The sequence below is a fragment of the Oreochromis aureus genome, linkage group 8 (assembly GCF_013358895.1).
Source record: "Oreochromis aureus strain Israel breed Guangdong linkage group 8, ZZ_aureus, whole genome shotgun sequence".
Classification (NCBI taxonomy): domain Eukaryota; kingdom Metazoa; phylum Chordata; class Actinopteri; order Cichliformes; family Cichlidae; genus Oreochromis; species Oreochromis aureus.
Window position 1 is genome coordinate 23,074,126 of NC_052949.1, and position 12,609 is coordinate 23,086,734.

Here is a 12,609-nt window from a genome sequence, read left to right on the forward strand (position 1 = left end):
CCAGTCAACCTTTAAGCTGTTATGTCCCACCAATACTGACTCAACACAAAATCAAGGCTGACACCAGATTTCTTCAGAAACACATGGTTTTTTGGTTGTTTTGTTTTTAAATCATTATACATTCAAAGGTGAAACTTGCAAGCAGGAGAGTATTACAGCATCCAGCGTGAAGTCTGCCTTCATCCACACCTTGTCAGGTGATGCAGATAACTAGCAATTAAGCCCGGGCAACGCCCAAAGTCTACTACACTGCCACTGCAAAGCCAGTAGGGTTGCAAGGGAGCATAACAAATCTCACATGTTAAGAGAAAAAAAAAATGACTGCCTCATAGAGGTATTGCCATTTGTTGTCAGCGCTGAACCCAGCAGCGGTTGCTTTAAATATTCTAAATTACAAAACATATTTTACTTAATCTGAAGTTTGTATATTTCGCCTCATCACTGGTTATGTTTATTTATTTTTCCACACTGTGCAAAATCTTAAGATTAACTATTGAATAGCAAGGTGTCCGCAAACTTCTTTTTCATAGACCGATTTCTTGCAGACCACTAAAACATCTACTCTACTGCCATTACTCCAATTAGTAACATTTTATTTTAACGATTATCGAGTGAAACCAGCGTACAAACACCCGAATGCCTCTAAAATTACTTATTTGTGACCAGGATAGCGACTTTTTTCCAATTTTCGTGAAAACATCAACTCCCAGAATTCCTTGCCCACGCGTAAGTAAATGACGCTAAAATGTGAGCGACCACATTACAGTACCGGGCAACTATGAAGCTACATTAAAATTTGATACCCAAATCAGTTTGTACACCTAAGAGACATTTTACTGAGTGCCAGCATTCACTTACCTCCCGTAAGTACATATTTGAAGTCATGACGAGCAAAGTGCAGCTTCATAACTGCACACATGTACTTTTAGCATTGTTATCATTTAGCTTTGGTGTACAGTAGTTACACTGTATACGTTTTGACTCAACTTATGAAGCAGTCACCTGTAACCTTGCTTTAACGGCGATATTAGAAATAATAATAACAATGATGAAAGGACCGCCTTTTCAAGACAAACTTCTGTTTGTCATGTTTCACTGTCTTGTGTTTGTTAAACATTATGTCGACATTACAGATAAAATAAAATGCGAAGCTTCCTGTTATTTTAGTGTAGGTTTTTCAATGCAGAAAATGCCCTAATCAGGCAAATAGAGCCAAGACACACTCTCCGGCCACTTTGTTAGGTACACCTTGCTAGTAGTGTGTTGGACCCTCTTTTGCCTTCAGAAGTGCCTTTATTCTTCATAACGCTGGAAACATTTATCAGAGATTTTGGTCCATATTGACATGATGGCGCCACACAGTTACTGCAGGTTTGTGACTACGGAGGCCATTTGAGTACAGTCATGTTCAAGAAACCAATTTAAGATGATTTGAGCTTTGTGACATGGTGTGTTATCCTGCTGGAAGCAGTGATCAGAAGATGTGTACACTGTTTTCAGTGAGGTGGAAATGGTCAGCAGCAATATTTAGGTAGGTTGTGCCAAATTAGAAAACCAACTTCTGGTTGGAAGATACAGTTATTTCTTTTCTTTGCACAGCTCAGAGAACAAAACAGCACAACTGAGAAGAAGAAAGGATCCATGAAAGGTGGTCATGGTGTAAGCTCCGAGGATGCCTTACCACTGTGTGGCTTATGGATGTGGAAAAACTACTGAAGATGGTGTAACCCTGTTTAAATTCCCCAAGGACCCTGAAGAGTTTCGGAAATGGGAGAAGCAGGTCCAGCGCACCCGCATGCAGTGGGTTGCCACACCCAATTCTTACCTTTGCAATGAACATTTTGGCAAGGAGTACTTTGAACCCAGACTGGCATCGGGGCCTCTGAAGCTGAGGCCAGGAGCTGCTCCTACAGTGTTTGTCCGTCCGCACTGTCCTTCCTGCAATGGCGCGGGCTGCAGTAGCTGCCTGCCTTCTATCCAACACAGGACCATTACAGCTGAACCAAGCGAGCAAAGCATAAGTGTGAGTAGCACTTATTTTGGATTGTGGGGTGGGGGGTATTACACCTGCTGTTTACAGGTGGGATGTTTGTTTATTTCCTTCATAGGCTGGATACAATGAAATGGCACCCCTAGAGTGTGAAGATACTAATGAAAGAGGTAAAGAACGACATCTGACAGGAGGAGAGTTAAAGGCACTAAACGAGCGACCAGGTGAGGTGCACCTGCACTCTTAACAATGTTCATAATGTTTTACATTAAGAAAAAACTTTTTTGATTGCATTTTTTTCCACAGTGGTTTGTGAGATGTGTGGAACAACCGGGAATATCAACAACTTCTATTCAAAGACTAAGCGCTTCTGCAGTACATCCTGCTCTCGTTCCTATTCATCAAACTCTAAGAAGTCATCCATTCTAGCACGTCTGCAGGTGAGAAAGAGTTTGACTTTTTTAATAAATTTATTTATGTATTTTTGAACACTGGGGAGCACCAGAGGAGCAGTTTGAATTAGCTGCCTTGCTTTATTCAATATTCCATCTGGGGAGTTTGACACAGTCAGTGTCACCGGATTGGGCAAAGAGATGTACTAGTTTTTCCATTCGTGAGTGTGTCGCTCAGCAGCTCAGACAGGTGTAGAATTGCTTTAATTTGTTTCAAAAACCATAGAATTATCTAAAATCCTGTAGTAAATGCATGAACGGCTTCAGCAGGCTTCTGTCTTGGACTTTGATTGCCACCAGCATGCTACTTTCATTGTCCAACAAATGTCACAAATCTTTGAATTATTGAAAATAACTAAAATCAATCGCAGAAAATTCACTCATTTTAAAAGCTGAAACTATGAAATGTTTATTTTTTTTTCTGGGATTTTGGCTATGTGTCTATCGTGGGGGAAATAGTTATCTGATCCCCTGCTGAATTTGTGAGTTTGTTCACTTCCAAAGAAATGAATGGTCACACCATCCCTGCAGTCAAGCATTGAAGTGGATTCGTTGTGCTCTGGGGCTGTTTTTCTGCAAGGAATACAAGGGCGACTTCACCGCATTGAGTCAGCAATGGATGGGAGCATGTACCGTAAGCTCTTGAATGTGAACCTACACTCATACAGAACACTGAAGATGGGTTTTCCAGCATGACTGTGACCCAAAACCAGGGCAACAAAGGAGTGGTTAAAGAAGAAGCACATTAAGGCCATGGAGTTGCCTAGCGAGTCTTCAGACCTCAGTCCTGTAGGAAATCTGTGGAGGGAGCTGAAGCTTAGAATTACCAAGCAGCATCCAAGAAACCTAAAGGATTGAGAGAGTTTCTATAAGGAGGAGTGGTCCAACGTCTCTCCTGGGATGTGTGTAAGCCTGATGACCAACTACAAGAAACATCTTACCACTGTACCTGCCAAAAAGGGTTTCTCGACCAAATACAGAATTTTGTATTTTTTTAAACACGTCACGTATCAGAAAATCTAAATTATAAATGTAACTCATGAATAAAGCAGTCAGCTAAAGGTACAGTGTATTTATCTGAAGCATTACAGCTGTTTTGCATGCATTTTATTAACCCTTTATCCAGTTCAGAGTCACAGGGTGATTGAACCTATCCCAGGTGGCATAGGGACAGTGGCAGGGTTATACCCTGGACAGGTCACCTTTTTATCATAGGTCCAACACAGCGATATAGACAACCTTTCACACCTACGGCTAATTTAGAATCACCAGTCAACCTAATGTGTGTGTCTTTGACTGTCAGAGTGCTTGAAGAGCCCAGCGAGGACATGGAAACTACACACAGAAAGGTGGATTTGAACCCAGGACCTTCCTGCTGTGAGCCGTCAGTGCTGACCGCGGTAGCACTCTGGAAGCTAACCGAAACTAAAGTGAAAAACAAAAACTCAAAGCGGAATAAAAACCATTCACAAAATATCTGGAACGCCTTTACAGACCTGAGTAGTTACCTGCAAAGTATTACATGTAATTTTTAGGCACTTTTAAGCAAATTTATTTCCCCATAATTAGTAATATCGAGCACAAGGTGGCAGTATTCGCAAAAAGGCTTTTTACCTGTGAGCGCTGCAGAAAAATAACAAGTAGAAGAAGAAGAAGACCGCGGACTTAAATACCTCTGCGGGGACGTGTGAGCCTGTGTCCTGGCCTTACGTCGTCTTTCCTAGCTCGGTACAGACCTCCCTGTTTCCTAAAAACTGAAATGGTTCACAAGTGTTGCGTCGAGACCTGCTTAACCATAAAAAGGCCAAACATCGTCTTTCATCGGTTTCCACTCAGCGACTCGGAGAAGCTGAGACAATGGCTCTTTACCCTGAACATGGACCTAAAGACCCCCCGTTACGTCCTCGGCAAACTCTTCGTGTGCCAGAAGCATTTTCAGCCGGACGACTACTACGACGTGCAGAACCTACCGAGCCGCCGGGGACGGCTTCTTAAACCCACCGCCGTCCCCGCGCAGTTCACACATGCCCACTATTCAGAGGAAGACCACCCTACAAATACATGGCTGCAGAGACAGGTGAGGCAGGACATTTGTACTGAAACCCCACATCCCATGGCTCTCAGCTCAGGCTTAAGGCCTTTGTTTTCAGATGTTGTTTTTCCTCCTCTTGGCTCTGTATGATGCAGAAGATGCCACACCCATATATCGTTCAAACCTTCTGTTTGTAAAGGGCAACCAATCAGAAAAAAGTTACTTTAAAACGATTGTTGTTAAGAAGAGAGGACTTAAAACAGCTTTTGTGTTGTTGTTTTTTTGTTTGTTTGGTTGGTTGGTTGGTTGGTTGGTTGGTTTTTTAGAGAATGAATGTGCAAAGGTCACAGAATAAGATGAATAAGGAATTCTTTAATTACCGCTCTAGTGATGCCAAAAAATAAAAAATACAGAACTGCAAATGAGCAAATGTCCCATTTAATGTGGTTTGACCTTCCAAAAGCTGCTGCATAGCCTTCTCTTCACTTTCATAAGGACGAAGAGAAGGGTACCTGGAGAGCAGATCCTCTGTAAAGGCCTGTATTCAATTTTGAGTTTTTACAGGTGATCTCAGTATTCATTGAAATTCATGATCCATCCTTGTCCAAAACTCATGAAATTCATCTTTGCATAGTTTTGCTGACAGACAGCACCTCAGTGTGCCATTAGAGGCATAGCGCAGGCAGAGAGTGTTTTGTTGCCCTGCACAGCACTTATCTGATTGTGACTTATACCATGCTCTGTCACGGTTTATGCCAACTGTATGGACTTAAGAGGCTCTAACAAATATTTTTTTCCCCCCTCTTTGTTTCTTCAGGGAAAGCCTCCAACGAAAAAAGCTACTGTGCTGAATAAAGTGAACAAAGCTCCTCCAGCACCCACCGGAGTTGATGGTGAATTCACTGAGCACGCTTGTTTGCATGAATGATTTTTTTTTTTTTTTTTTTTTTTTTTAACACAACCTACTTAACCTGCTGCAATCTGCACATTTCGTGAGATTTCCAATTTGGTGCAAACGAACTGACACAAGATGCAATATTGGCGACCACCTTCTGTTTACGAGGGGCAGCCAGTCAGGAAAAGAAGGCGGCCAAAAGAGAAGGTCAAGTTAGAAGAGCTTGTTTCAGACAATACATGAACTGAAGGCCTACAGCAAGGCAGAGCTTATTATAAATGAGGGTTATTTTGAATTTACTAATCATACAAAGCTGCTGTTGAAGAGTTATTTTCTGTGTCTCCTTCCATTGTGTAGCTGTTGTTGCTTCTTTTGACTGGACCATGTACTTGGAGAGAGAAACGTCTCTGGCTGCGTCTGTCTCCTGCTTCAGACACGTGAGTCCGTTCTGCAGTTCTTACAAAGACTTACAGCTAAGAAACGTATAGATTTTATCATCATAGACAGATTGTTCTTAACCTTTGTGGAAACCTTGTTCTACCATCGATGTTAACAGTTAAGGGAACTGAGTTAATAATCAAATAAAGGGAAACTGAAATGGCTTTTTAGGATTAAATTGCTGTTTTCATGGTGTCATCAGCAGAAGAAAACAACAGAAAATGGAGTTTCTCTTGAAAATGCTGGAAAATAAGATGGGAGTACATAAAATGCTTCACACAGATGATCTGTAAGGAATTTTGTGGCTTCGCCCCCTACAGGCTCCCCTGTGTGCCCAGTGGGATGACATCACCGTGGGGATGAAAGTGGAGGTGCTGAACACGAACGCTATCCTCCCCAGTAAAGTCTACTGGATTGCTACAGTTATCCAGATTGCAGGTGTGTGCATCTTTCTGCAAACAGTTAACAGCCCAATGAACCACAAATTATTTTTATATATTAATGTTACATTTATTTTCTTATTTTTCATTAGTGAATTTAATTTTGTTCTTGGCTAGACCCAAATCTTATTACATCTTACCTCTTGCAAAGCTTAAAACTTGGTTTGCTGTACTTCTTATGGTGCTGAATATAAAATGCACCATATTCATAACCAGAAGAAATTGTGTTATGAGACTGGAGACGATATCTGGAGCACTTAAAAAATCTTAAAGAAATCTTTTGGCAGATTTTTGTAATGTTGCACTTACCCCCCCAAGAGATCATCATCTTCTTTACAGCAGCAAATGCTGTAAATGTGTGAACCGCTTATGTTGTTGCAATCATATAGCGCACAGTTCAGGTTTAACGCTGTGATAGCGGCTTACTTTTTTGCTCAGATGACTGAATCTATCATTTAAATCACTGTAGCATTTGTTCAGTGTTCTGTTGCGATCAGAACTGATTGTAAATAAATCCATAATATTATGAAATTTTGTGCAAGCCAAGATAACGCGTGATGAACGAGGCTTTGTGGAGGCATGTTGGGGTAAAGCTGTCAAACAAATCAGACTAGTGAATGTATTCGTGCAGATTTTAAGTTTCAGTGACCATTGATTTGAGTTTTGTCTACAGATTTATACCAAAGACTGGGAATAAATTGGTATCAATATAGTTTGTACCAGAGTGAAAAGTGCCTCAACAAATGGTGTGGCTATCTGTATTCTTTTAGCATAGCTGTTCTCCTCTGATGAAGCAGCCGGTGTCTGCAGAAAACATCTGACGCTGGTGCGTCAGATGCATCCAAATGTGATATGCTATTTGTAAAATGATAGTTATGCATTAACAGGCTAAGTTTGGTCAGTTATTACTGCCAGTTAGTTTGCTCTTGGCATGAGCTCGATTCTGTTTAGTTGTTCACTGATCTGTCGCATCAGCTCATCCAGCTTAGCAGTTAGACCTCATTTTTTTGCCTTGAACAGTTCAGGATGTTAACTTCCACACAGTGAAATATATTTTGGTAAAGTAGCAACATTGGGAGGAAAGTAACTCCTCTCTTTTCTTGTCTGCAGGATACAAAGCCCTGTTGAGATATGAAGGCTTTGAGCACGACAGTAGCCATGATTTCTGGTGCAGCCTTGTTTCAGGAGAGCTGAACCCGATCGGATGGTGCGCAATGACCAGCAAGCTGCTGGTACCCCCACAAGGTTAGGATTCACATTCAGTTTGCTCTTAAAAATGGTGCCTGTGCTCTGTTTGGTCCTAAATCAACTGCTTCATCCAGTATTGGTTGATCTTGGTGAAGGTAATTTGATTTATTCTTTAAATCCTCTAAAGAATAAGAGCAGATGAGCGAGTTATCTGAAGTCATAATGTGAACTAGTGGTCATTGACCAGACGAATGAATGCTGATCATCAGCTCTGTGATTGGAGAATATATGAATGACTCAAACAGACAAGAGCTTCTGTCTGAGTAATTTCACCGGTTTGATTTGTAGTTAAGGTGATATCGCAAAATCAAGACAACAAAGGATCGATGCAGCAAGTGGGGAACAAATTAAATAAACAAACAATCCTGTCAGTAAGAAGAAGTGAAGTCTTTGTAATGCACTTTTCGACTAGCAGATCAAACAATAACTAAAATATAAAGTACAGATAAAATGGAAGAAAGACGTGTTGCCTGTAGCTTAACAGATGATAAAAGACAGAGAAATGTAAATGGAGGATGATATAAAACTGAGTAGAGAAAAAGAGCAGCAGAAAACAATCCTAAAAATCTAAAAAGTGACAAATGTGTTGTTTTCTGTTGTTAACAACTAGAAATTCATCTTATCCTTTATACGGTTTTAGGTTAAATGTGTTAGTTGTATGTCATACTTTTATTTTTTTATTTAACCTTTATTTATACAGGTAGTCTCAATGTCTCATTTACAAAAGGGACCTGTTTCTGACAAACATATTAAAATTACAACAATAAAATAGCAATAAAATAAGACAATTTTTATTTTTGTTATGTTTACAACAGTCATAGGAAAAAGTTCCCAGTGATGAGGTCATTTGTACTTTTTAAAGTCTGCAAGTGAAATTAACTGAGAGAGCTATAAGTCCTGTAAGATGGAGCAGAAAAGGAGAATACCTTCTAGAGAATGCAGACTACGACTAAAATGTTTGTGTAACATGTAATCTGAAAAATAACTGGGGAATAAACCACAAAGAGATTTTTCTTGTTTGGCGATTTGCATGTATGTAGATCTGAAGCAGGACATCCCAGATTGGAAGGAGTATCTGATGAAGAGGTTGGTGGGGGCCCACACCCTGCCTGTTGATTTCTACCTGAAGGTACTGCCTGATGTTATGAATTGGCCTGTGTGTCATACTTATAAAGAGTGTAATGGAAAGTCGCTGAGTTAAGCACATAATCAGCATCTTTGTCACTGCCACCCTCCCGCTTTTCCTCATCCCAGCTGGCAGAAAGCATGAAGAACTCTTTCAGGATGGGCATGCGCGTGGAGGTGGTGGACCCCAAATACGTGAGCCGGACACGCGTCGCCATCGTGGACTCCAACATCGGTGGCCGTGTACGCCTGGTGTACGCGGACCAAAGTGACGCCCCTGAGAACATGATCTCAGATTTCTGGTGTCACATATGGAGTCCCCTCCTGCATCCGATAGGCTGGTCCAAAAAAGTGGGTCATGACATCAAAGCGCCTGGTAAGGATGAAAACGGGTTGTCTACTGGAGCGGAGGCTGAAGATGTGTGACACAGAACAAAAGGAATTAACTTTGATGTAGGAAACCAAGCAGTCAGCAGTAAGAACAAAACTCTGTCGACCATATTAACTACTTAACTACCCTAACCCTGTAGTTAAGTAGTTAATATGAACAGGATTAATAAACTTTAAGGGGAAAGAAATATTTGGAGACTCACTCGGATTTTAGAAAAGGATACTGGACCTCAGCATAACACTGGGAGTGTGGATAATTTTATTTGTAACCACAGGGAAAGTTTTTGTGACATGAAACTGCACAGATATTGATCTAAATGCATGATTTTAAAGATTTTTATTTTGTGAAATGTGTCATGTACTGTGCTGGTGGTAGAAGATTACTTTGCTTTTTCCTCCAGATTTGTTGTAGATTAAAATATGAAACCTTCTTATTTTTATAGCAAACAATCTGGAGTCTTCCAGTAGTTTGAAGGGCAATTCTGACAGTACGTTCATGCTCTTTAAAAAGGTAAGGAAATATATGAACACTAACGTATGTAAGTCATAGCCTGAATTCAGTTAATGGATCTAATAATTTATTTCTTCCTTTGTGAATTATTGTATTCCAAAGGTATAAGTGTACTATAAGGTTAGCAGTAAATCTGCACTTGATTGTGGTGTAGTTTAGAAAATCACAGGATGAAGTATTCATCATTGTTACTAATCTTATGCTAATTTCAGTTCAAGTTTAAGCCTTACCTCTTCACTGTTTTACATGAATGTGATGTATTGTCCTCAGCCGAGGTTCACCTACATGGAGGGAACTTTCTTCGAAGAAGGAATGAAGCTGGAGGCCATTGACCCGCTCAACCTGGGAAGTATCTGTGTGGCCACAGTACACAAAGTAAGGCAGCTGTTTTTCACTGTGTTTATGTGTGTTTGTTGTTTGATTCATCATCTGTCACCTAGGTTTGGTGTTTCCCAGAGATTTAGATCCCCTTGTAACTGTAACAGCTCATAAATGAGCTATTGACAGGGGTATCTTCTGTAAACTCAGCAGTATAATCAGCTGCTTCTTTAGTGGGTCTCTCATCGTGTGGATTAACTCCTTCATACGTGCACTGTGTTTATACACTGCTTTGCATTAAATTATTAATCTTGCTGTCTTCCACAGCATGTCTTCTTTCCTGATAGTTGGGGTTTTCTCTGTATTATTTTAGGGTCTTTACCATAAAATATAAAGTGCCTTGAGAGAGGACTGTTTCAATTGATTTCATCTCGGTCTGCAGCTGGTTCTTCTTCCTGAAGCCTTGTTGTGCTCAGCATAGCATTACAAGAGCCAGTTCTCCACCCGCTGCGGGTTCTTGTTGGTGTGTTCCTCCACCTAACAGCTGGATTGTAGAAATTGTATCTCTACCGCTGGTTTTCCTCTCTCTGACTCTGTTCCTCTTTTTTCTCAGGTGCTGTTTGATGGGTACCTGATGGTGGGCATCGATGGCACCATATCAAACAATGGCTCAGACTGGTTTTGTTACCATGCTTCTTCTCACGGCATTCTTCCAATTAACTTCTGTAAAAAGAACAATATCCCTCTCACTGTACCTCCAGGTATGGTTTTTCTGTTTCTTATTTTGCAGGTTAACCTGTCTGCTGGTGCTGAAATGCTTCACTATATATTTCCTGTCGCTTTATGCATTTCCTGGCAGGTTACGATGCTCAGACCTTCACCTGGGAAAAGTACCTGGAGGAGACCAAAGCAAAAGCTGCACCTGTGAGACTGTTCAATGCTGTAAGATCTTGTAGGATGACCTTGCCATCACATTTTATAAGTTGAATTAATAGGACAGGATGGCCTCTTTTCAAATGTATCTATTGATGTAAAAACACTAATAAATATGACACTTATTTCAGGACTACCCAGGTCATGGCTTCTCCCCCAACATGAAGCTGGAGGCCGTGGACCTGATGGAGCCACGGCTTGTGTGCGTGGCCACTGTGAAGCGCTGTGTCGGCCGCCTTCTCCTCATCCACTTTGACGGCTGGGAGGATGAGTTTGACCAGTGGGTTGACCACCAGTCTCCAGACATCTACCCAGTTGGCTGGTGTGAGCTCATGGGCTACCAGCTCCAGTCACCTCCTGGAGTCGGTAAATACAGCTGACTGTAACACTGTGTTATGAAGCAACATGTAGAGCACTGAAGTGATGTGGGTTAATGCAAGAGTGCCGAGGCGTTCTGATTAAAGGGGATTAATGGCCAAGGTTTCAATAGATAAGGTCAGAGTATGATGAGGTAATCCCCATGAGCCAAAAGCTTGGCTTCAGACGCCTCTAAATGCTGCATTTCAGTTTTTTTCTCATCTTGGATCTGTGTGATGTCAGTGAAAGCACATATCCTCGACACATCTGCGCCAAAGCTCCTCAGCTCAGGATTAAGGACTATTTTGGGCTATGAATAATGCAAATTCCCCTAGTGGTGTACAACAACAAAAGTCTGAAAATCTGAAAATTAGCGTAAAAGGCGCTCTTTAAGCGCATTTACGCTTCAATTTTGATTTTAAATACAGCAACAGTTCACTACACTCACTAAGCTCCAGCCTTAAACTGTCACAGATAGAAGTGACTGGTTGATGAGTGATGCACAGATGTTTCTGAGTGGGAAACAAAGTGACTGGTGTTTCATTCTGTTTTCTAGCTGACTTAATTGAAAAGCAGCTGGTGCGGAACAAGAAATGCCGGCGCTTTTCTTTCGGGAGAAAGAGTAGGTTTTATTCAGAAAAGTATATGTAGTCTTGTGTCTGTAATGTCTTATTTGACACATGAGAATGATCGCCTTTCTTTGCTTTTTGTAGAAAAGAAGCACACAAAAAAGAGGCTTTCTCAGGACCAAGCTCAAGACGGTGTTGATCAACCCACCGAAAGTCCTCAAAGCACTCCTCCAAAAGTGCCACTCATCCAGCCCAAGACTGAGCCAGAGGAGCAGGAGAGTAAGAGACAATTCTCAAACGAGTCACTTTTTCCTCATTTGCATGTTAGTTGCCAATTATGGTAAATTTGCTGACTTAATTGTGTCTTAATAGTCGTTGCAGTGAAGGTGAAAGTGGAGGAAATGGAAACGGAGACCCCCATTAGGCCCCCAGACAACTTTCAGCAAGACTCTGTGTGCATAATCAAACAAGAAGAGGGAGAGCAAAGCAGCTTGGATAATGTAGAACAGGAGAAGACGGAGCAAAGTAAAACTAAAGACGTGGCCGAAGACGATGCGTCACTTGAAGACCGGTGTACCGGTGATAGCAACACTGATCAGAGTGAAAATGAAAGAATGGACAAAGAGGAGTTGAGCCAAGAAGACGACAGTACCATGGATGAATCATAGAGAATAAAAGAACCAATATAGCTGAATCACTCCAATGAAAAAAGAATTAAACAAATAAATAAAAAAGACTTTATCAAAAAGATTTTGACTCTGAAAGTCTTCCTGGGTTGTAATGATCTCAGACAAGTTTTTTTTTTTAAATGTTTTATATCCAGATAGATCCTTTTGTAAATATACAGTCAATTGCAGTATTTTTTTAAATATATTATCTAAATGTGATTTGATGATTTTCAACTTTGAGTA

The 12,609-nt window shown here is 40.9% G+C and overlaps 1 protein-coding gene across 3 annotated transcripts; it reads left to right on the top strand.

Moving 5' to 3' along the window:
• The first annotated feature begins 724 nt into the window (after positions 1-724).
• Positions 725-12,448, top strand: l3mbtl2 (L3MBTL histone methyl-lysine binding protein 2). 3 transcript variants are annotated; one of them, XM_031748881.2, is made up of 18 exons: positions 725-863; positions 1,600-2,023; positions 2,109-2,214; positions 2,297-2,430; positions 5,292-5,367; positions 5,727-5,806; positions 6,128-6,245; positions 7,358-7,492; positions 8,536-8,624; positions 8,750-8,996; positions 9,454-9,521; positions 9,792-9,896; positions 10,453-10,600; positions 10,699-10,781; positions 10,904-11,138; positions 11,686-11,751; positions 11,843-11,977; positions 12,071-12,448. In XM_031748881.2, the coding sequence occupies exons 2-18, from the start codon at positions 1,673-1,675 to the stop codon at positions 12,364-12,366; spliced, it is 2,472 nt and encodes an 823-aa protein (XP_031604741.1). In that variant the 5' UTR covers positions 725-863; positions 1,600-1,672; the 3' UTR covers positions 12,367-12,448. The 3 variants fall into 3 exon arrangements, with proteins under 3 accessions (XP_031604741.1, XP_031604742.1, XP_031604743.1); XM_031748882.2 differs by lacking the exon at positions 11,686-11,751; XM_031748883.2 differs by lacking the exons at positions 725-863; positions 1,600-2,023; positions 2,109-2,214; positions 2,297-2,430 and adding an exon at positions 4,063-4,519.
• Positions 12,449-12,609: the final 161 nt, after the last annotated feature.

Excerpts from the sequence above, each read along its gene's own strand:
- l3mbtl2 (XM_031748881.2), top strand. The coding sequence starts at position 1,673 with ATGCCTTACCACTGTGTGGCTTATGGATGTGGAAAAACTACTGAAGAT. Across the intron at positions 2,215-2,296 it reads GGCACTAAACGAGCGACCAG|TGGTTTGTGAGATGTGTGGA; the intron begins GTGAGGTGCACC and ends TTTTTTCCACAG. Across the intron at positions 10,782-10,903 it reads CTGTGAGACTGTTCAATGCT|GACTACCCAGGTCATGGCTT; the intron begins GTAAGATCTTGT and ends CACTTATTTCAG.